Genomic DNA, 24,785 nt, shown 5'->3' on the forward strand with positions numbered 1-24,785 from the left:
ATAAGATACATATTCCTATATCTCAAGAAAATGACTTAAAAATGAAGCAAGTAAAGAATAATAAGTAAAAAACAATGTTTTCTTTTGATTTAGGTGCATGCATTTATTATATAAAATACTGGGTAAAATCTTCGAGAATGTGATCTTACTTATGTATACACATTCATTTACAGTTAATGAACTTAATATATAATGCATTTCATTGGCTCCTCACCCTTACTCAGCACAATGACAATAAAACTGAGTCTATCTAATGTAATGTAATCTAATCTATATATTAAGGAATGCGCGACTGTCGCGTAGTATATTAATATGCATTCTTCAGGTCCCTATAAACATATTAATAACTTGCGTTCATGACACCGTTTTTAGGAATTTATATTATATTCTGAAACCATCTCATATTTATATACATCTACAGATAATCGATAAGTAATATCATCGGTAAATGACGCTGTTGACAGAATGATGGTTGTGATTCCTTGCCAGAATAAAGTTGTAAATGCATATCCTGTCCATTTTAAAACCATTATTCATGCAACAAAACGCGCAAAGAAACGGGTTTTGCAAAGGTATTGCCATTAGATCGTTTAGATTTACATATCGTTGACCCGATACTCATTTACCATTTTTTTCTAACTGCCAGATTAAACATCTGGATCTGCAGGGAGGAGACTCCATATGTACATATGTACCCATTCAGTCTGAGGGCTGGCGTGTTTCTGGTGGTGTTCTCCATAAATTGGAGGGCAGATGAAACTTTTCCCAGCAGTCACCTTCGAGGGTTTCTAAAGTTCACACCATTATCAGGCTGTTCGTTTGTCAGCATGTTCTCAGTACAGAATGGAAGCGCCCTTCATTTGCCATAGAGCGCTGTTATACGGACGCGTCTGCTAACTCACACTCCGCACAACTTTTTTGAACTTGCGAGTGTCAGGCGGAAAATGAACAGCACGGAGACGCACTTCAAGGAGGACGAACTCGCCAACCTGACAGCAGGCACGAATGGAAGCTCCTGGTCCTACAACGCCATCGAAGTCGCATCCTTCATGCACGTTTTCCCAACTATATACGGGATCATTTGTACGATCGGGGTTATCGCCAATACTCTGGTCATTTATGCGGTGACTAGCTGTAAGAAAAAAATGGTCTCCGACATATACGTGCTGAACTTGGCCATAGCCGACATGCTGTACTTGGTAGTGATGCCGTTTACCATCCACCAGCTTGTCAGAGAGAGACAGTGGGCCTTCGGGAGTTTCATGTGCAGCGCGGTCATGGTGTTGGATGTCAGTAATCAGTTCACTACAGTCGGAATTGTGACTGTCCTTTGTATTGACAGGTAAGTGGGCTACAATATTAATATATAATATTACACATATTTTGCGCGTACATTTAAAGTAAAACGTATCATCCGTGTTCTGTGAGTATCCTTAAGGAGGGAGATTTGCGTTAAAAACTATATGCAGCGCGAAAAACCGTTAGATTTAGAGACTGATAGCGATGTCACTTCACAACCTAAGGCGTTTCTTAAATAATACATCTTAAATATGTTTGATGCACTTTAAATTACTTTCAATGAAGATTTCTTGTAAATAATTTATAGTCATCAAATGAAAATTAATAAGGCTGAACCAGTAACTAAGTGACTGCATTTATAGTGCTGGTGATGTTACTGAAAACGACGTGACTGAAAAAGAACATTACACAGCGCTCACTGAGTCTTGGGACGCTTGCTTAATTCAGTAAAATACTGCAAATGTATCAGTCTTATAATAAAAATTATTATTTTATTCATTTGTTTACAGAAATATATATCATACTTATATAAACAACCAGTAGTTTTAATTGAAACATTTATTTCAAGTAGTAATAAATTGAAAACCAAATTATAGTTCTAAAAGAGCTTTTCTGAGTTAAAAAAAAAAAGTTCATTGAAAAGCAGTCTCATTGGGCGCGTTTTCATTAGTAACATGTTGAGATTTGTGTTTAGTATCCCTTTAGGAGCCAATGGCTACAATTGCAATTAATAGCAAAATGGCAAGAACAGAACTGAATGGGTCAGTCAAGAAATGATGACACTTAAGAAAATGTCCTTATGGAAGATATATGGAGGTATGTTACACATTATTTGTCAAATGACTATTGTTATGAAATCAATACATTTGCAACATTTTTACAGAATTAACCAAGCATCCGAAGACTTTCTGTGAGCACTGTACATAGAGCATTATAAAAAGTGAGCGTCATATGAGTGTGTTTTAAGGAATATATTTAATTATAATTTTGCAGATAATATGAGTGAAAATACTTAAATCAAATTTTAGGAGAAATAGCATTAGAACAAATCTGCCGTAAAGGAAAGGTATTTAAATTCAAAATGTTAAGGTATTAAGATAAGATCAGATAAGATAAATCTTTATTTTCATTGTCATTTGAACAACGAAATTGATAATGCAATCGACTCAATGTGAGGCATAAGAGTAATAAAATAATATATTAAAAATATACAAATTGCACTGACTATACGAATTGTACTGAATATACAAATTGCACTGGTGAAATATAAAAATTAACAGTTCTTTTTTGAATTTTTGGATAAAAGCGAATTAGGAATAATGAAGGTAAGGGTATGTCAGAAATTTATAGAACTGCTAAAATAATTAAATGAATATAAAGTTATTTTCGGTTAACACATTTTGAGATTCATCTGTTTTATGTTTGCTTATACATAAAGTTTGATTTGTGGAATAATTTACGGAGCTGTGGGATGTATAAACTTATGTAACTTCAGTCTTGCTTGCCTCCATATTATCCTTCAGGAACGTATATTATCTTACATTATTACAGTATTGTGTAACTTGCACTTCATCATTGCACAGTCATTCTGTCTAGATTAGGTCTTTATTGTGGCTTGTGTTTATTACATCCAGCTTGGAGTGACAGCCTGAATATGCATTACATAGTAGAACAACTTAATGATGCAACTAATGAAAAAAGGTTTTCAGTGACAGGGATCTGTTAAACTTTGACCTATGTGCCATTGCTACTAATGGGGAATTTAAGAATATTTACAAGAAAACGTTTTTTCTCCAGAATTGATATAGGATGTATGACAAATAAAATCACTATACATGAGAGGAACGACATTGCTTTCTGGCAACGGGTCAGAAGAGCAAAATGGATTGATTTTGTGGAGGATTTTGTGTTAGTGTTCAGCATTTTCTCACCTAAGCCTTGGCTTGCATACAAATGCTAGTAGGATCATGTAGTTCTTATAATTTAAATAACTTCAAGGAACATGTTTGCAGTGATGGATGTGCTGCCTCTGTTTGTTGACATCTGTGGAGAGAGCTGTGTAGTGCATTTTGGGATTTGGTGATTATGTTTGTAAGAAAGAGAAGTTAGTGTTAGACTAGAAATCACAGAGAATTGTGAAAACTGTGGCTCAAATAATTAAAATCAGTAAAGGCCAGGAGAAAAAAAAAACATAATTGCAGTGCATTCAAACTAGGTCAAGTCAGCTAACATTTTTCCTGAAGCAAAAACAAAAAACATGAAAAGGCATATATTTGGAACAGTCAAGTGAATAAAACAAGGAAAAAATAAGCCTGTTTTCGACATAAAGAAAAAAATCATCAATGCTGCATAACGGACAATATAGTACTTAGGTAGTTCTCTTAAAAAAGACCAATGTGTGGGAATTTAGAGTAGAACAGTGGTTCCCAGACCTTCCACGACCAGTCCCAATTGGATATTAGCCTTGAGCTGGTGTGCTGGTGTTGAAAAATAAGAACTTTATGGAATGACGAGGTATAAATGAAGAAGCTCTTCGGGACCCTCTAGATTAAAATAACAATGTTCAGATGCTACCAGCTGCTTTTAACTTCCTAGTGGAGGAATTTTCACCTTGGATGAAGCCTTGTGACCTGATTAATCAGCCAGATCATTAGAAAGTGGCAGCTTGCTGAAGTAACTGGTCCAAGCCATACACTGACATATATGCTGAACACACAGTATTGATATGTCATGTAATTAAAGAATGCGTTGTTTATATTCAGCAGTTAACTACAGAAGCAATTAGGTCCACACAACATGGACCAGCTTATAAATTAAAGCTGTCAAAGATAAAATATTGTTCACAATTTTCATGTTTAATGAATAATTTCCTCAGTTTTAACAGCCAACATGTGGATCTATAGATAGGACTGTTGCCTTATTCCTCCAGGGTGGGATTTTGAAATCCTCCTCTGTTCTCTGTTTGTAGGGTTTGCATTCCCCTTGTCATGTGGAATTCCTCTGGGCATTCTGCTTTCGTCTATTTAGTGTCACTGAAGAGCCCATGGTTTTTATCTTGCCCGCAGTGGGCTGGCGTTCCATTCAGGCTGCATCCCAACCTTTTGCCCTCTGCGGTTCCAGGCCTTCTGATTAGAACTAGGTTCCCCAGGTGCGGATCTTGAGGGACATAATCCAACACAGATCACAGATTCCCCTGCTCAAACACATCTTAATCAGCTAATTACCAGCGGAATGTTCTTCATACGTGGATTAACGAGTTATCCAGATTTAATTGTTGATGATTTGACTAGATCCCGGATATCACAGCAACCGATCCGTAAGCTCAAACCTGCTTGGAGCAGGTTATTTTGATGACGATTAGATAACTATGACATAGATTAGATAACAGATATACACAGAGCTCTGTCCTCTCAGAAAACCCATCCAAACATGAACCCATCTTACTGACATAATAAGAGGAGCCCGTTTCCCTCTCTCTCTATTAGGGATGTACTGGTACTGATACAGGCATCGGGTATCGGGTTCAAACTGGGCTCATATACTCGTACTCGTAAAAATTGTCCGATACCAAGGACCTAACCTACTTAGTTGCAACTTTTCGTTAAAACTCAAAGCCCCGGCATTTTATTAGACTGTAAGGTTTGTTCTGCTAAAGTGTCAAGAAGAGGAAAGGACCGCAAGCCACTTAACACAAGCAATTAGATCAAACAACGCACCATAGTCCAGAGTACATGGAGTTTCCTAACGCTAGCAGAGAAAGACCGCAACAACAAACTTTGGTGCAAATTATGGAGAAGTGAGAGGAAATTAAACGGAAGCTTTATTTATATCTAACATTAAATAAGTTTAGTTCTTTAATGTTAGATATAACTAACATTTGAGATTCAAACAGTGGTACCTCAGTTCTCGAACTCATTAGAACTCGAATTTCTTAAAAGTCGAGAAAAAAAATTACCTAGAGCTCGATCTGAATCTCATTCGCTGTGATAGCATCGTGCATGTTTACACTAGCTGAATACATGTATTTAGACAGTAAAAATACATTTAGACAATGATAGATAATAACAGTAATTATTATTATATAATAAAATACATTTTAAAATAAAGATTTCTTATTAATTATTTTAATATTAATAATAAACCATTAATATGTTTAATTATAATGATATTGTTGTGCCGAGCGGGACGGAACGGAGACAAAGGCGCAGACGTCAGTGTATCGGGGAATACGGGGTTTAATTACAGGTAAGGCAGGCAAAACGCAGACGGACAATACAATGACCGGACTGAGGAAACAAACTGAAACGCGGACGAAATACAGAGGACTAATGACAACAACCAGAAACAGCTGATCACACGGGGTTAACGAGGGGGCGTGGCACACGGAAGGAGCGGACGATCGGGGCAGGACACATTGTTTGGATACATTTATTTTCTTACTTTACAAATTACTGTTTTGATAAACGTACTTAGATGTGTTTAGTACAGCATATGCTCTTCTTGTTTTATCCTGTTCATTTTGTGTTTAAATGCTAAAAAAAATATATTTAGGTGTAATTTTTTGGGGCCGGGAACCAATTAATTGGTTTTCCATTATTTCTTATGGGGAACATTTGATCACAACTCAAACTTTTTAGGATTCGATCCGGAGTTCTGAACGGATTAAATTTGAGTTCTGAGGTACAACCGTACTTTCTTCACTCCTATAAAAAATATGAACACTACCAAGAGGACCAGTCAGAGTTCTCGTGGTCTGCGTTGCCACGACGTATAGTCAAATTTATGGGGATGCGCACGTCAAGCTACGGCGTAGGGTCCATGGCTACATCATACTTACGGTGTCGATTCGACACAGAAATATAGGTTAGTGTATACAGTCATGGTTTTGTTCCTCTGTAAAGACCTTTCCAATTGAGAATTGAGAATCCTGATACAAATGACTCAGGTTTCAAGTAAGGTAAATAAATTCATTCAGTGGAAACCGCTTATAGTGATCACGGCTATAGTGATCAACCACTTATATGGATCAAAAAGTCCATCAAAGTTACTACATCACAGTGGGATGGAGAAAAAAGTTTCACACCATTGAAGTTACATTTATACAGTACTCATAGTAGGTGTGTCAAAGCAGGAAAATATGCAAACTGTCGGATTCTTTTCCTCCATGGCTGGAACTGGGGAACCCTGGCTTAAAATAAGCAGTTTCAAGATGGATGGATTTAATAGCTGTTCTAGGTTTACCTTCTTTAATTGCAGGTACCTAGTCATACTGCAGCGCTCATAGAACAGGAAATGGCTTTTTAAATATCCTAATCTCCCACAGTATTGAAAACACTCTGACATCCTTTACACATTCAGGCTCAAAAATCTTTTGGTCTGGTCATTTTTATTTGATAAATGATTTCGTTTAATATCCTGCACATGTATTGGGCACAAGATTCCTAAATCAAATATAATTTGATCAATGGTCAGGAGTGAAATTGGTTTCTAATATATTGTAAAGTACTACTTTTATAATGTAGAATAGGGCAGCAGTGTAACAGAATTCTAGGCTTTTGATTTTGTGGGAAAAATGCTATTTATTTTTCCAATGTCATAACGCATTTCAGAACAGAACTACAAGAACTTCTCGCTTTATCAAGCAAATAATTTAAATCAGTACTTTAAAATGATTATTTCATTGGTACATGTAGCATGTGCAAAGATTATTTTCCCATTTAAACCATTTTTTATAAGCCACTTATCTAGTCGATGTATCACTTTATCACTTATATATTTGTACACAGTCCTTCAGTATTCCAGTTACCATATTTATTTCTGTTGTAGCAATATGTTTGTCGTGGGCTTGTTTGTAGCTTGTCCTTTCCCAAGTACATCTGACTTCAGTTTCAGCTAATGCTAAAACCATGGGTACAACAGGTCAATTATGTAGGAGTAACTCTTCACATGTGTCACCACTTATGTAGGAGCAATGGGTAACTCCATCCATTTTCTGTAACCGTTTGTCCTATTCAGGGTCACGGGGAGTCCGGAGACTATCCAGGAGGCTACAGGGGCAACCCAGGATGGGGCACCAACCCATCACAGGGCACACTTACACACCATATACTCACACATGCACACCTACGGGCAATTTGCTAACTCCAGCTAACCTCAGCATCTTTTTTGACTGTGGTGGAAACCCCTCAACAATACGGGGAGACTCGAACCCTGGTCCCAGAGGCGTGAGGCAGCGGTGCTAACCATATCTGTGCAAATCTTCAGACACAGAGCATGGATTACGCAGATTAGATCGAGATTAACTGGGTACCATAAAAATGAAAAAAGGTTTCCGGCAAAGTAACAATAGTGAGTAAAATTTAGCCTTTATATTATTGTCCCTCAAAACCTGCCCTGCAATAAGATGAAGAATAAAGAAAATCACAAGACAATATAAGAATGACATATGGATCAGGCACAGAATGAGGTGTGGAAGCAGGGTATCAGGTCTCTGTTATCTGGGTTACAGAGGTAGACAGCGACGGGGTCAACACAAGATGGAGCGAAGACATGAAAAACAAAAAGCAGTTTCAGCCAGAACGAAAAGTAAGAATAGAAGTGGCCCATAGCCATCGGAGAGTAACGGGTTTAACAGCCAGTATGTTTCTGGGTCTGGGCGTTCGGCATCACAACCTACTGCCATGGCCAAAATCCGGTCTCTTAGATTCTATTTTGTCTCTCAACCAATATCTTCACTATCATTTACCTACGCACTACACATATGGATGGTCAGTTTTGCCTTTGAGGGCAGTATAGCCAGCCATGATGGTGTAGAATATTAAGGACTATTGGCTTTTCATTCATGCACCTGCACCCTCATTTAAACAGATAAATGATGGCATCTGCACACTGATATTTTACTTTTATAATATCTAGCAGAAGCTGCTGTTCTAAAGGGGAATTGCATTGTGCATCGCTGTGTAAGGATCACATAGGGTGACAGAGCATTTGTTGTAACTAATACGGAGTTAAAGTGGTCTAGTTGAAGGTGCCCTGTGGCTAAAACCTGCAGAGCATGGCCAGAACCTTCACACTATGCTGTTCCAATACATCAAAACATCAAGGAGGAAGCCTGGGTACACCAGAAGTACTTGTTTATCGAAAATGTGTTGTGAGACTGGCTGCAGGCAGAATGGTGACAAGAGCCATTTGACATGTTGTTAGGATGAAGGAATGGAGACAGAATTATAAAACTGTAGGGGAAACTGCACACAAAAGACAACCGTTTCAGCTTCATAATAAAGCAAACAGATAGGAAAACAAAACCTGCTTCAAGCCTTGAGAGGGGGTACTGTAGGGTCTGGGAAACATGAAGGAACTAATCAGTTATATGGTTAAATTATAAACTAATTGAGGATGACATTGTTGCTCAGCGGATAGTATCGATTTATTGTCCCTGTGTTTGTAGAGTTTGCCTGTTCTCAGTTCAGAGACACGCGGTTGCCCATAGTGCACGTGTCCGCCAGTTGCCCATAGTGCACGTGTCCGCCAGTTGCCCATAGTGCACGTGTCCGCCAGTTGCCCATCGTGCACGTGTCCGCCAGTTGCCCATAGTGCACGTGTCCGCCAGTTGCCCATAGTGCACGTGTCCGCCAGTTGCCCATCGTGCACGTGTCCGCCAGTTGCCCATCGTGCACGTGTCCGCCAGTGGGCTGGCACCCCGTCCAGGACGTAGGCCTGCATTGTGCCCTATGTTGCCTGAGATAAATTCCAGCTTACAGATAATATACAGTATAAAGGATATGGCATGTATGCTGTGTTGAATACTGGGGTGTTGGGGGGGCAGGGAAACCCTGACAGATTCAGGGGGCCTTTAGAGATGCAAAATTACAAAATTATATAATGTAATTGGAGCGGGGGGCCCCAAGGTGACTATCTGACAGGGGCCCCAGAATGTCTGGCTGCTCCCCGGTCGCATATTTATATGTTTATTGACTTGTAATTGCATGAAACCGAAGAAATGTTTTGTCCAAAATTTTAAGCCACATGTCAAAGGGTGAAATAGCTAACAGAAGAAAAATAACCCAGTGATATAAAATGAAGGCCAGCAAGGGATCCCTTAGGATCATAAGGCAGGAGCCCCGAGTTTAACCATTACTGAAGCACTGCTTTGTGTCACTCTACCCCCGAAGGAGAGCAGAAAGGAAGAATCCCTTTATATGGTCCTGCTAGAGTCAATAGTTATTCATGTTTGAATAAGAAGGAAATGGGCAGTTAAACACACCCCCCTAATTTGCTTGAGGATATTGTAGCACCAAATTTTCAGAAAGACTCATTTTACATGAGGAACAGTTTGATTTTTTTTCCTGCCCTCGTGTTTTGATGGAACTCTACAGATTTCTCCAGTTATTTCAATGGGTGACAGGGATGACCTAAAAGCTAATTAAAACCCTTACTGGCATCACAGCATATGTAACAGCTATATACACACCTACATATAATACTTACATTTATAATAGCTGTTTATTAGGGGTCTAAATATGATTATTTTGGGAATGATTTGATGCCCCAGAAATCTTTCATTTCTACCAGAATTCAGATTGTCCGATTCTTTCGATAACCTAAATTCAAACCTTTTTTAACCTCACTGAAAAAAAAATTTAAAATATGACAACGGGAATCTAATAACACACTGTTAATGGAATACAAAGAGTAGAACCTCAGGAAGTTAATTTTTATTGTTATTATTAAGCAAGAAGAACAAGTCAGTGTAAACTGTTAACAAGGCCAACGACTGAACTGTACAAAACACTCCACCCACATAAAGGAAGCGCTACCTGATTGCCCACTTTCATCTAGGACAGCTAGTGGCTGATGTGGAAATCTTTGACCGGGGGGGGGGGGGGGGAAGGGGGGTTAGCAGCCAAAATAGCAGAATGACTTTAATGACTTTAAATTTCATAACGAATTATAAACGTGGTGGAACGATGCTCTAGGAGCTCTACAGGAGGAGCTGAGGCCCATCGCAGGCAGCAGAGGGCACAGGGCAGAGGCACGCACTGGGAGGGATGTCAGGGCTCACAAACAGCCATTCACCTGGCATCATTTAGGGACAGCGGCCCACTTAGCTGCATGTCTATGGGCTATGTGAGAAACGGGGCTAGCCTGAGGAGGCCTGCAGCACACATTGCCCTGGGGCTAGCCTGAGGAGGCCTGCAGCACACATTGCCCTGGGGGGGGGGGGGGGAAGGGGGGTTAGCAGCCAAAATAGCAGAATGACTTTAATGACTTTAAATTTCATAACGAATTATAAACGTGGTGGAACGATGCTCTAGGAGCTCTACAGGAGGAGCTGAGGCCCATCGCAGGCAGCAGAGGGCACAGGGCAGAGGCACGCACTGGGAGGGATGTCAGGGCTCACAAACAGCCATTCACCTGGCATCATTTAGGGACAGCGGCCCACTTAGCTGCATGTCTATGGGCTATGTGAGAAACGGGGCTAGCCTGAGGAGGCCTGCAGCACACATTGCCCTGGGGCTAGCCTGAGGAGGCCTGCAGCACACATTGCCCTGGGGCTAGCCTGAGGAGACCTGCAGCACACATTGCCCTGGGGCTAGCCTGAGGAGGCCTGCAGCACACATTGCCCTGAGGCTAGCCTGAGGAGGCCTGCAGCACACATTGCCCTGGGGCTAGCCTGAGGAGGCCTGCAGCACACATTGCCCTGGGGCTAGCCTGAGGAGACCTGCAGCACACATTGCCCTGGGGCTAGCCTGAGGAGGCCTGCAGCACACATTGCCCTGAGGCTAGCCTGAGGAGGCCTGCAGCACACATTGCCCTGGGGCTAGCCTGAGGAGGCCTGCAGCACACATTGCCCAGGGGCTAGCCTGAGGAGGCCTGCAGCACACATTGCCCTGGGGCAAGCCTGAGGAGGCCTGCAGCACACATTGCCCTGGGGCAAGCCTGAGGAGGCCTGCAGCACACATTGCCCTGTAAACTTCACACATGGGGCGTGAGGCGACAGTGCTGTCCACTGTCACGCAGGAAAGACCGTCTTCTCTGTCCATGGGAACGATGGGGCTACACAGAATAGGCAAAGGGCCATAATAAGTTTTATAGTTCTAATACCTTGTTACAGATATACTATACAAATTGAAATAAGAAAGGGTTAGTCTAAGCAATCATTTTAATGTGAATCTTTAACGAACAAGGAATTAAATAAAATTTGAAAATAGATGGTTTGAACAGAGCCCAGAATACTTTTAGGAAGTGGACAAGGATTTCGAGAAGCTGCTTTGAAAGCATACATACACATGGAGGAAGGAATAGTCTTCAAAGGGACCTATCATGCTAGTTTTCACCGTTCATAACTGAATTTTTGGGGTCTACTATAGATTTACATGTTTCAGTGTTCCAAAAAACACATTATTTTCTCATACTGTACATCTCTATTTAATCTCTGTCTGAAATGCTCTGTTAGAGCTTTAAGCCCCACCTCCGTGAGCTCACTGTGCTCTGATTGGATAGCATACCCATCTTGAAGGTCAGCTTGCCCTACACATTCCTAGACTTTGCAGACCGTCTACATGCACATTAAGCTATATAACACACTAAAGGAAAGGTAAACACCAGAACAGCACACTAGGTCTGCATAGCTGGGTATCGTAACAGTCCCTTTAACCCCAATCACAAAGCATAACCTTATAGTAGTTCAGGAAGCTGTGATTAATAAGGCCTGTTTCACATGCATAGCAATGAGATGATATGGGAAAAGCTAAAGGAAACCTCAGGCGTCGTCCCAGAATGCCAACTGGCTGGTGCCTCATCCCCCCTAATATAATTAAAGACTAATAATGTCTGGAAATTCCAGTTTTAACAGCCAGCTATTGTGATTTCACTTTTGTGATGGCCATTTATATGGAAATTAATTAATATATATATAGAACAGAGTATAATAGTGGTACTTTATTAATCTCCGTGGGGAAATTCTCTATCTGTGAATAAGCATCGTTCCAGAAATACGTCATCATAAAGTGAATATCATGAGGCAAACAGCCACGAGGCACAAAAAATGATTAATTATGACTAATATAAAAGTGTAATTTATCATTTATCTTTAGGTAAGTGCTACCTTTTCATTAAAATTGAAATTTAAGTCTTAGGGCGTAGAAGAATATCTAAATGAGCTGACAACTTTGCAGGATTTCCACTTAAACGTGCACCCTTTGGATATTGGAGACCCCATTTCAGAATTCAGCTTGTACAGCTGCTCACTTCATTTGTTCTGTTGGCGCTCTGAGGCCTCCTTACTCTGAAACGGACACCTAATTGTTAAACTAATTGTTTTTTTTTATCATTGAGACAATTCTGATAGTTTAAAAAAGTACCAATATTGCTCAAATATTTCTTTTTTTTTTTCTTCAATATTTTTTAGCTTTTCTTTAGCAATTAAACTCATATTTCCAGTAGGATTTAATATTTGTTTTGTATGTAGGACTAGTAGTGATGCCTTTGGAATGGTATTATTCATCGTTTTGTCCCTTTTGAATGCTTCATTTTCCCATATGATGCATTTTAATTCTGTTACATTTTATGCTGAATATTTATAAGCATGTTTAAACAGGGATGTGAAGAGCAATGGTCTTCAGAGAGCTAAAAAAATCATTTTTAGATCAAGGGTAAATTATATAGCCGGTCTGTTTATCAGTTGACTTTCAGGTGCCCCCCTTTGTAGAAGCTAAACCAGGAGGGGGTGTGCTGAAATGGGTCTATTCAGTCCCAGGGACTGAGGTCATTTATAACTGAAAAAATGAATACTCCTGCAAATATGTGATTTTTGTCCTTTTTTGTCTCTTGGGTGTTTGCAGGTATGTTGCGATCGTCCACCCCACATCTGAGAGGAGAACCATCCGGTGGACGATCGTCATTAATGCCTTGGTGTGGATGGGCAGCCTTCTATCCACTATCCCAGTCATGATGTACACAAGAACGGCCCGTCGGAAGCACATAGAGGTGTGCATTATGGACTTTCCCAAGGGTCCCCAGGATCTGTACTGGTACACACTCTACCAGTCGGCCATTGGCTTCATCATCCCCCTCATCATCATCACCACCTTTTACTCACTTACCCTCTACCACGTCTTCCGCTCCGTGCGCCGCGTGAAGCGCAAGCAGTCCGTCTCAGCCAGGAGGGCCACTAAGACGGTGATGATGGTCATCGGCATCTTCCTCCTGTGCTGGTCGCCCTTCCACATCATCCAGATGGTGAACCTGAGCATCGTCCAGCCCACCGCCCTGTTCATCTACGCCTACAACATCACCATCTGCCTCAGCTACATGCACAGCTGCATCAACCCGCTGATGCTGCTCATCTTCGCGCAGAACTATCGGGAACGGCTCTGCCGAAGGAAGGAAGCAGGCGGCGTCCATCACGGCTCCCCCAAGACAACCATCGTCAAGACTGACGGAGGCAACACTGTCGCTACAGATGCAGGCAACTCCAGCACAGTCATTTAGGGCACTGAAGTACCTCCACCTTGAAATGAATAACAGGGTTCCTTCTGTTCTGACTTGATTTAAACATGCTAGTTTCTGCATAAGGCAAAATGATCTGAATATTTTACTGATTGCATTGGAAATGTGAGCAGGAACCAAGACTGCTTGTGTGGAACAGATACATGAGGATTATGTCTTGATATTTTATGTAACATTTGGAAAAAAACTCTGAACAGATGCATTGTTTATGTATGTTGGTTTATAAAATGTCTATAATTGTTAATTGAGCTTTCATTAATAATTTGTTGAGACAGTAATGGCAGATGTCAAGTAGAATTTACTTGTTTTAAATCATTTATAATGTTATCTTTAATAGAGAAATATATTGCATTTCTGCCAAAAGAAAAAGGAAAAATGCACCTCTATGTTGTAATGTATGTTATGTTGTCAATATAAAACTGAATATACAATGTATTGATGTATAATGAATAATATGGCATTTTAGCAGAATTGATATCTTTAGAATATGGCATTTTCTGTTATGTGCTTTATCGGTCTGTATATTCTTTTATTTTGCAATTTTCCATTGTGTTGCAGCAAAATATTACTTTCATTAAATATTTTGCATGTAATAAACTTGTTTCTGCATTAACTAAATTTGCATAACACAATTGAACCACAAACTAGCTATAAATATTCTTTTGTTATATTCTTAAATTGTCCAAAACTACCCCCATGACACAAATCATGTCCATATCTAAAGAGCAACATAATAAAAAACCCTGTACTAACTGTTTAACAGACTTTGTAGGTTAGAAAGTATATTCAAGCAAACATCCACTGTCATATACTGCAGATAAACAATTATAACATATATCAAAAGGCATGAAACTACTTTATTCCCTCGTCTCCTACTGCAAAACAAATATATACATTTAAATATTTGTATGAATACATAAACAAAATATTGAAAACCCGTAAAGGAATTTGTAGGAAACAAATAATTAAACATAAACACAAACACTATAAAACTTCCTTAAATCATATTATAACAGAACATGATGGAATGATGTCACAATAAGGTCTTCATGTCAAACTACTATTTGCTCCATTTTATTGCAGTGGCCCAGATTTCCCTAGACATCTACTACAATACATCAATACCAACAAAACAGAGCCTGCGATACAGAGCCTGCAGTGGGATATCGACCGGCAGTATCAAAATCGTTATTAGACGCTACTGGTAAGGAGTTTTCATCCTATTAAAGATGTTAGTTCTATATCAGCACCACAACACTGCAGAAATAATATCCACTCCCCCGTCTTCCGCTGTTACATATCCGGGACTGGGCTGCAGTTAGCCTGGGGCCTGAAGAAGGCATTAATCAGGGGATGCCTGAGGTGGGCTGATACATCCATCCACCCATCCATCCATCCTTCCATCCATCCTTCCAGTAATGGCCAAATGAAGTCTGTTCCATTTGCTGTATTTTCTGACCCCACTAGATGGTGCTCTTGGCTTACTTTGGGGAATACTTTGAGCCCTTTTTTGAACAGAGAGCACCATCTAGTGGGGACAGTAAATGCAGCAAGTGGTTCATGAAGCTTAATTCGGCCATTACTACCATTTTCATTGGCCACTTATCCTATTTCTGAAGTCTGCAGAGCCTATCCTGGAAACAACAGGTGCAAGGCAAGGAATACCCAGGAGGGGGCGCTAACCCTTGGGATGAAACAACAAAAGTTATTTAAATGTATCAGTATTAAAGATGGTTACCCGATTACCCAACACAAGGAGCCATCACATACTAAACCAAGATAAACCACAGATAGATCAGAGCTCGAACCAAAACATCACAAAAGAGTGCAGCAAAACCGCTGAAGCCCCTGAAGTATATCTTCAGAGATGAAAATGGAGTATCTACACAACACAGAGACACAAATCCAACATCAACTCAGGAAGAAGAGAAAGGAGTCTATGTACCTTAGCGTTTTGTGTCTGTTTTGTATGTTTTTTTTCTGCCTTTGTTGTCATTATTCACAATATTCTAAAGAGTGGTGTCTCCCTTTGAAGTGCTAAAAATTTCAAACCAGGCAATGACACCACATAAAAAACACACCTACATAGTTTTTTGAATGAAAGACTTCCATTGCTTATCCAGTGTTTTCCTCAATGTGCAGCCAGCTACATTTTGGGATAATTGCTAATTAAATCAGCTCTCTTAAACTAGATCACATGTCTGACCTTGTGGCTCTAATTACAGGGGGCAAAATGAACCCGAATGAACTAAGCTCATCCCACATTGTGATATTCCATGTATAATGGCAATTTCAAGCCAAAACAAAGAGAAATAAACTGTATTTTGATCCATCAACCAACCCGTTTATCCTTCCGGGTCGCGGGGGGTCCGGAACAACCCAGGACAGGGGGCCAGCCCATTGCAGTATATATATATATACTGTATATACAGTATATATATATATATACACACACACACACACACACACGTGTGTATAAGCAATTACCCATATAACCCATGGTGTGGGGTGTAGTTCTGTGGATTAAGACTCGATTTTCATTATCTGAAGGTTGCTGGTTCAAATTCCATGGCTTCACCATTACACTCATGAGCAAAGCCCTGAACCCCAGTAGCTCTAGTGACTGGCTGATTGTCACTTTGGGCATGAATATCTGCCAAATAGATGTAATGAAAAAATGATCTGTCTCAGCTTTCTCCTCTTGTAGCAAATTAACTCAACTGACAACGCAAGACAAATGGCCACACTTGTTTTCATTGTTAGTGATAAATTATCATGGAATCACAAAAAAACTGGAAAGGCCAACATTCTTTGTTATGCCTCCTACTAGTTGCCAGGTGTTACAACTTATGCACAAGCCTACATTGAGAAAGTTGGCTAAATAGCTTCTAAATCAAATATCAGGACTTGGACTGAATATTTAATGATTAGAAGAAAAGACACCAATTTCAAGTGAATAAAAATAAAATTTGTGATACAAAAAGACACAACTAACTTCAACAAGCCTAAATTTGTTTGAGTAATTTAATAACATTTAGGAATAATAAAGTATTCATAACACCAATGACAAAATGTAAGAAAAAAAATGTGTCTGTTGCTCTTTGATGGTAGAATTTAGCCATTAAAGAGGCAAAACATCAGTACAGACAAAGAATAACTTTGTCCTAAAACCCTCCCCAGAGGCTTTGACATAAAAATTGCAAAACTATAAACAAAGCAACTAACAGGCTGCTCTCTGACTCATCAAAAAAACATGGAAAAATAAAGTCCTCTCTATATTTTAATGCCTTCAAGGAATTCATCAACCCGCCTGTGCTGAGTGAGAACATGAAAAAACAAAAGTCTATTTCAGAGACATTTTAGAACAGAGCAACATAACATTATCCAATTGCTACATTATTGCATTGCTATTGCAGTTAATTGGGATCAAAAGAATATTAAAGGGCTTTTTGCATAAATAAAGTACAAGAACCTTGCATGAAACTCATCCTGTGTATCAGAGACTGGCAACAATAGTCACATGAAAGAAATATGAACATTCTGCTCCTACAAGCTGGTGACTGCATCCTGTGCAGACTCACACTCTTGCAGATGGCAAAAAATATATCTAAGAGCATTAAAGTTGTACTTACACAAGATGTGCATATGTGACACATCCAGGGTCATTTTGTGAATCAATGTACCATTCACCCCTTTGAGACGGTGGACAAAGATATGCATTACTTTTTCGGCATTCATGCATTTTAAATATTTGGTTCTGGTGCCAACAGGCAGGGGCATAGCTATCAGGGGCACTGATGGATATAGGGATGGCCGACATGGGTGGGGGGCACAGACAAAAAATTCAGAATGGTGACGTTTGCGCAATTGGTTTTCTATCGTTCATTTGCACATCGCGTAAATGATATCATGTCACAGTGTAAGTCAATGAACCTTATCGGAATGGGAGCCCTGATTGTAGTTTCTGAGCTATGCTGGCTACCACTCAGAAGTATGACACGGGCTGGGGGGCGGGGGCGGGCTGACCTCAAGTCGCCCCACTAGAGCGGGAAATGGGGGAATTTATCAAATAGTGAATCACCAACTTTTTACATCACTAATGCAACTAGCAATTTCAGTTTTAAATTGATCAGATATCTGAATAAAAATGACAAATACTGCCAAATGGTGCAATTTTTTTGTTGGCGGGGGGATAAACACACGATTTTTGTTGGCAAGGGGGGGAAGCTGAAGGGCTCTTCAGCCAAGGGCGCCATAAATGCTGGAACCACCAGCCCGGCGGGATGCGTACCCCCCGATATTTAATTTGGCTCCATTCGTCGCCCACTAAAAAATTGCCCTTTTAAATATTTATGACGTGCCCCCACCCTCCAATCTCAGGCTGTCTCCTACACCCCCTTGCCCACAGGAAGTAATCAAAAATGTTAAATGGAATATGAGTGAGTGTCTTTTTAAGGTTCTTCTTTAAGGCCCTGACAACAAATGGTGATCGTGGCATTTAAAGATTAAAGTGTTAATCCAGGCCTTAGATTTAAGTGAAGGAACACAGAACCCGGTTCTATGACGACTGCAGTCTCTTAGCAGGTGGCACACTGCATCAGCTCTCCAGAACGTCCGTGATGCTGCATTTTAAATGCCACATTGCATTTCAGTACGTAAAGTGTGACCGGTTGGTCAAGTATATACTGGCCGTGAGGAAAAGCCATGACCTCGCTGCTGTTATGGCTCACAAATGCTAAGCACCAGGCGTAAATCAAGTTTGACGGTTAGATAACATCAGAAAAAATAGACTGGTGTACTTGAATGAAATAAAAACATAACTCAGTTAAAGGTACAGATCAAACAGCAATTCTAAAAATCAGTTTGTATCATGCTGATTTACATCCATCCATCCATCCATTTATTTTCTGTAACCACCTATCCTATTCAGGGTCGCAGGGGGGCCGGAGCCTATCCCAGAGGCCACGGGTGCAATACAGGGAACAACCCAGGATGGGGTTATATACCAATAAATATTCTCATTCTGTCTGTTCAATTATATGTTCCATTGTAACTATTTTCCATAGCGTCAGAGTATTCGGATCACATTTGAAGTTCAAATTTCATGGGAAGATACTTGAGGATGTGAAGCAACACATGCACTGATGAACCAGCACAGTATGGCCACCGCCACGTGATGTAAATAATGTCGACATTCTCAGAAAAACAGTGCGCATCAAAGTCTGGCATATATTAGACGGTAAGCTAACATTCAGTATTCAAAATCAACAAATGATTACGGCCCGATGACTGAGTCGGGGGGATCTCCGAAACGGCAAGGCTTGTGTGGTGCTGACGGCCAGCCATGGTGAGCACCTTACGAGAGTGGTCGTTGGGGGGGGGGATCCACAAACCACCAACAGGGTGTTGGGCGGTCAGAACTGGTCAATAAGGGATGTGTATGAAGGGTCTCCTGTCTGGTATGATCCAACCGAATGGCTACTTCGACACGAACAGCAGATGTTAACGACGAGTAGAGTTAGGGTTAAGGGACCCAGGCCATCAAGGCCCGCCGCATCTGCATATGTTACTCTTTAGATTATTGATGGTTAACCCTGGGCATGACTGCCACAACATGGTCTTTGTGTATTCCTGCATAAATATCCGTTTGACAACAATTGAAGGAATCTGACGTTGATGTCAGCACCCTCTAGTGGTGAGAACAAATGCTGGTATTTTTGGAAAGTAGTATTGATATTACCCGCATTAAATCTGGCAGGTACAACTATTTAGGTCTGCCAATTAGGAAGAAAAAGTTGGAATTATACGTCAAACTATTTTAATACCAAACCCTTCCAAGAGTTTTGTAATATGCAAGGAATATTTCTAAGTATACAAAAATTGTGTTTGTGTTCTTAAACTAACGTTGAAATTCTTAAAAAAAAAGGTGATGTTTTGGATTCTGCAAAAATATCACTTCCTGGCTGTGAAAGCTTTACCATAGCCAGCAGAAAGTGATTGATGCCTCTTTGGGAAGGCGAAATAATAAAACCACTGGATACAATAATAATGATGAAAAGCTTAGAATGTAGTCGTCATGGATACACTGTGAGCCCAGTTGTAGCCAAAGTATCATTTACAGCAAAGGTCTGGCCTCTGAGCTGAAAACACAATGTATAATAAAAAGGTCAGGTGCTTTTTATGTTTTCATTTTACAGTTTTCCTGAAATGTTTGGCAGTTAAAGTTAAATTTTAATGTAAAAGGTGCATAACAGTGAGGGTGTTTTTTATTTCCTTAATAAAATGAATAATGTTATTCATTTCAGTTAATTATTGAATGTAGTTATTCCATGTTGATTTAACCCTAGAACATGTAGGCCTATACTAAACAGACTTGTGAGATGGGCTATAAAATCAGCAGTGGGAACTACAGACAGTGCCAAGTCAAGCCAGTAACATCAGGCCAGAATTCATCATCATCATCAAAACTAAAAGCAACAGGATGTAACTGATCACTTTTGCGGTTCCTGTACTGTTGGACAATCACCTGGTACCCAGGTCCAGCTCACCTTTTATGACGCTTTTTGATGACACTACTTTGTAAAATTTCAGTGATTAAATGAAATTCATTAAATAAAACTTGTGCTTTTTGCAGTCAATATTTCACTAATATGACTCAAGGTTTTAGCCAATTTAAAAACAAAACACTAATTTGCTGAATAATTGCTAACTCTGCCAGCTATCAGGAGTAGCATGACAATGGGCTTAAATATTGAACATTTAACATCCTAAACTTTTTTGCACTGACAAATTCTTTGTTAGAAATATAGCTCATGTTACTTACTTCCTCAAGTGCAGGATATTCTGGAATTACATGTCAATCCTTCCATTTAATTTTGTCCTGGCACCATCCTGGATAGGTGGCCTGTTGGTCATTCAGTCACAGGTTTATGTTTTTATTGTTTTCCAAACCTCTCACCACTCTAAGTTGCTTATCTGGACTCCACAAATCCAGTGTTGTTCTTCGTTGTTGACTTTTTGCAGGAAAACCAAACTTCCATGCACTGCTGTCCCATTACAGGTGTCAGTGTAGCGTGGATGAGAGTCGTAAATACGATGTGTTAACAGGGCTGAACTGAAACGTTTTACACAGATCGCACATGCAATGTCCTTCAGCGGCGCTGCTTCATGGATTGCACCAATAATGCGAAAAAAATCCAATCACAATCCCTTTGAAAAATGTGAGAAGTGGACACTCGCTGATGGAAATGGCCAGTTTAGTTTGTCTTATGTGCAATCTAAACTGTGATCACTCTTCAGAGGTCATGAAATCGGAAATCTCCCACTCACTTATCCTACTCTCAGTGGGTTAGGCTTAAGTAATCCTCTTTAGGTGAGGAAATCTCTATTTCACAGAGATTGACTCATCTACATCTGCTCACGTTGCGGCTGATGTTCTATAGCTTGTAGGGCTAATATATATGTAAATGCGGTTCAGAGCTTATCAATCAAACTCAAAATTGTTAAATAACCCTAAAAATGCCCTAGAGAGACTAATTTATATATTCAAATTACCAGCTGGAGTATTTTTTTATAATATTGAGCTTTGTAGAAAAAACGACCACAACCATTGCAACATATTTTTCTTGTTTGCTTTCATAAAATATAAGGAATATTTTTCAATTGCAGTAAACAAGCCCTAGAGGACAGGAACGCGGAGCCAGGATGCGGCCTGAGGGCCATGGGGCTGGTGGGTGACGGTCTGTTCTCCTCGTCTGCTCCTGCACGCCACAGGCACTGCCCACAGTGTGAGTGTGAGTGTGAGTGTGAGTATGAGTATGAGTGTGAGTGTGAGTGTGAGTGTGAGTATGAGTATGAGTATGAGTATGAGTGTGAGTATGAGTATGAGTGTGAGTGTGAGTGTGCGCTGCGAAAGACTGGCATCCTGTCCAGGGTGTTCCGAAGCTCTGTGCCCATTGCTGCCTGGGAAGGGGATCCCCCATGACCTCATACTGGAGAAATAGTAGATGTATGTATCATTAGGTGTAATAATATAACAAGAGGAACAACCATAACTATACTTAATAATAATAATAATACTTTTATATGAAATATGTTATATGAAAGAGAAATTATCAATATGAGATAAGGTAAGGATGCAATTTACACATTATTCTGCTTCATAGAAGAAAAAAAAATCTAAATTCATTGGGTGTGGTCTAAAATTTAACACCCCCAGAAAGACAGCCAGCCACAAACACCAACATCCACTCTCACTGTACCACCGCTTCTTGACTGAGCATTTTAGGCTATTTGATTTTTTTTCAACCACGTGAAAATGAAAATGACTGAAATTTGTCATGTGAAGGGTGCCCCCCTCCAGTTAGGTGACGCAAAAATGTGACATCATACCAAGCTCAACGGACACAACCTCTCTCTCTCGCTCTACTGAGAAGGAATTGTACATAAAATAAACATTTGGCTGAGGAATTACCGAGATATCCACATATGCCGAATGTGGTCTGAGTAGCGAGTCAGTAATCCGGAAATCTGCATAACAAAAATGTGAAATATTTCTTCATGGCATCTTGCACTCCATCCAGAACTGAGAAACAAAACTATGACATATGAATGCCTGCATCATTCATACAATCCATCCACGTCTGTTAGTACAGGATGTTTTTTTTGTCCCAGTATTCCTTAATAGTCCATAATAGTAGCAGAGTTCTTACTAGTTGCAGAGAACACCATACCCAGCTGGCAAAAAACAAACAAATGAAGGAACAGACAGACAGACAGACAGACAGATAACCAGTAGGTGCTAATATTTCAGTGCTGTTTTTGTAGGACAGCAGGGTAAAATCATGACTGCCAGACAACCAGAATGCTCATAGGAAGCTTTGGTACCGCTGCTTGAGTAAAAATATTGCAGATTTAATGGCTTTATAACAAAAATCATTACTTTATTTATTTGTTTACAAAAAAACCTTTGCAATGACATAAAATGCCAAATGTGCATTTAGTATTCCTTTGGCAGCCAATCACTACAACTGCAATCGACAGCAAAATGGCAAGAACAGAACCAAATGAGTCAAAAAAAATTCTGACACTTAAAAAGAAAATGTCTGTGTGGATGATATTTGCAGATATGTTAAACATTGCTTGTCAATGGACTTGTGTCGTGAAACGAATAAATTTGCAACATGTTTATAGAATTAAGCAAGCGTCCCAAGACTTTCTGTGAGTAATGTAGACAGATAGATGACCTTGTTCCAGGAATAAGGTTCAACTAACTGTTACTCTGCTCGATACGTGGTTATGGGAGATGGATGGATGGTAAATAAATTACATAGTGACACATTTCTATTTAATGTATTAAGACATGGCCTTTAAAAAACATGTTACTGTCAATTACATCAAGTACAGCCATACAGGCTGCTTCTTTTAATCTTCAAAGTAAGGCACACGAGTGTCACATTGTTTAAGGTTCACATGAACCAAAACGTCAAAGCGAGTTATGAGAATATAGCAATGATGTAAATACACAAAAGATAAGGGACACATCTAGCATACCGATCAAAAGCTGTCCTTTGGTTCAGCTATTATTGACCTAAGTAATTTATATTCCAACATTACAGCACAAAGCTAAAACGCAGCAGCAATCGGACGGGTACCTAGTATCGTCATTTACATTTCAGCAGTAGGGGATGAGATACGTCCGTTTTGGCTTTCATATGCAAACATGTGCATTTAATTTTAAAGAAAGTACTTTGATGCCAGATTGATTATGATGGTAATATAAACTCTAACCGAAGTACAAGGAAATGTCTGAGTCTTGGAGACAAATAACGCTGCTGAAGATTATTCTTGAAGGACAGGGAGCATATCAAACAATCTAATGCAAAACACTTTTCTGCTTCAGTATTTACTACAATATTTAGACAGTACTTCTCAGTATTTATTACTGGTCTACTGGCAAAGTGGGACTGTACTAATTTTTGTGCACATAAACTTGCTTGGTGCATAAACCTGAAACAGAACACACTAATCTTGTTCACTGCATTATTCATAAATGCTTATCTACCACAGGGTAGCAGCTCAGAATTTTCCATGCACATAAACAGCATTTTCATCCTTCCGCTGTGGACCGTTTTCTTCTTCACCACCTGCTTACACTTCTGGCCATAAGTCCCAAAGTGCTGTGACTTGGTCTGCAGTATAACAAATGCAGCGATCTAGACACCATCTACAATCACAATGCACCGATACCTGTTAATAACCTTAAAATTAATCATACGAAATTCCTGCAGACCTCCAAATCCACTTGCTCTCATAACATTGTATTAACTGGATAATCACCAATTGTTAAGTTGCAGGTTTAGCAGATGGTTGACGGCATGCTGTTAAAATATTTATCGCGACACACATTGCAATTCTACATGTGGTAGCAGCCGGACTCTCATTTGTATCATTCAGACCCTTAGCAATTGCTGTTGGCTGGTTGCTAGGTTTCAAGTCAGGTTAATGTACAGCAGCAGATGCTGAATATGTAAATGTGCTAAGCGGAAAAACAGAGGTTCCTCACTGTCTCGTACAATACCTGCTTATTGGTTGCCACCCTTGTCCTTGTTATTTCAAATTTTTAATTTTATGGTCTCTAATCAACCTCTCAAGGTCAGATCTGTATATCATGTTTTGAAAAACTGCAGCAATCACGCACAAAAACATCATCACTTCTCATTAAACATCACTATTTGACTATTTCAGATTATTACATTTCAGCTGCGTACCACGTTTTCTCCCCCCCCCCCCCACTTTATTATACTGGAGCAGCAGAGCCACGTTTCCCACCGCTTACCGCAGTGTCCCTTCGGGGGACAAGTCAATCTCAATGCTACCTGCCTCCTTGACAGTGGCTGATAACTCGGATTTAGGCCTGGGAAGCCGATTCCTAAATTTTAACAAATAATAGCTGGAATTAGTGAAGCACATCTATA

At 39.9% G+C, this 24,785-nt stretch overlaps 1 protein-coding gene across 1 annotated transcript; it reads left to right on the forward strand.

The window, feature by feature from the left end:
* Window positions 1-516: 516 nt before the first annotated feature.
* mchr2b (melanin concentrating hormone receptor 2b) lies at window positions 517-14,362 on the forward strand. The gene is made up of 2 exons (XM_023819568.2): window positions 517-1,342; window positions 13,143-14,362. Exons 1-2 carry the CDS (start codon window positions 945-947, stop codon window positions 13,789-13,791), a joined length of 1,047 nt encoding a protein of 348 aa, XP_023675336.1. The 5' UTR covers window positions 517-944; the 3' UTR covers window positions 13,792-14,362.
* Window positions 14,363-24,785: the final 10,423 nt, after the last annotated feature.

The sequence above is a fragment of the Paramormyrops kingsleyae genome, chromosome 10, assembly GCF_048594095.1.
Source record: "Paramormyrops kingsleyae isolate MSU_618 chromosome 10, PKINGS_0.4, whole genome shotgun sequence".
Classification (NCBI taxonomy): domain Eukaryota; kingdom Metazoa; phylum Chordata; class Actinopteri; order Osteoglossiformes; family Mormyridae; genus Paramormyrops; species Paramormyrops kingsleyae.

Excerpts from the sequence above, each read along its gene's own strand:
- mchr2b (XM_023819568.2), top strand. The coding sequence starts at position 945 with ATGAACAGCACGGAGACGCACTTCAAGGAGGACGAACTCGCCAACCTG. Across the intron at positions 1,343-13,142 it reads ACTGTCCTTTGTATTGACAG|GTATGTTGCGATCGTCCACC; the intron begins GTAAGTGGGCTA and ends GGGTGTTTGCAG.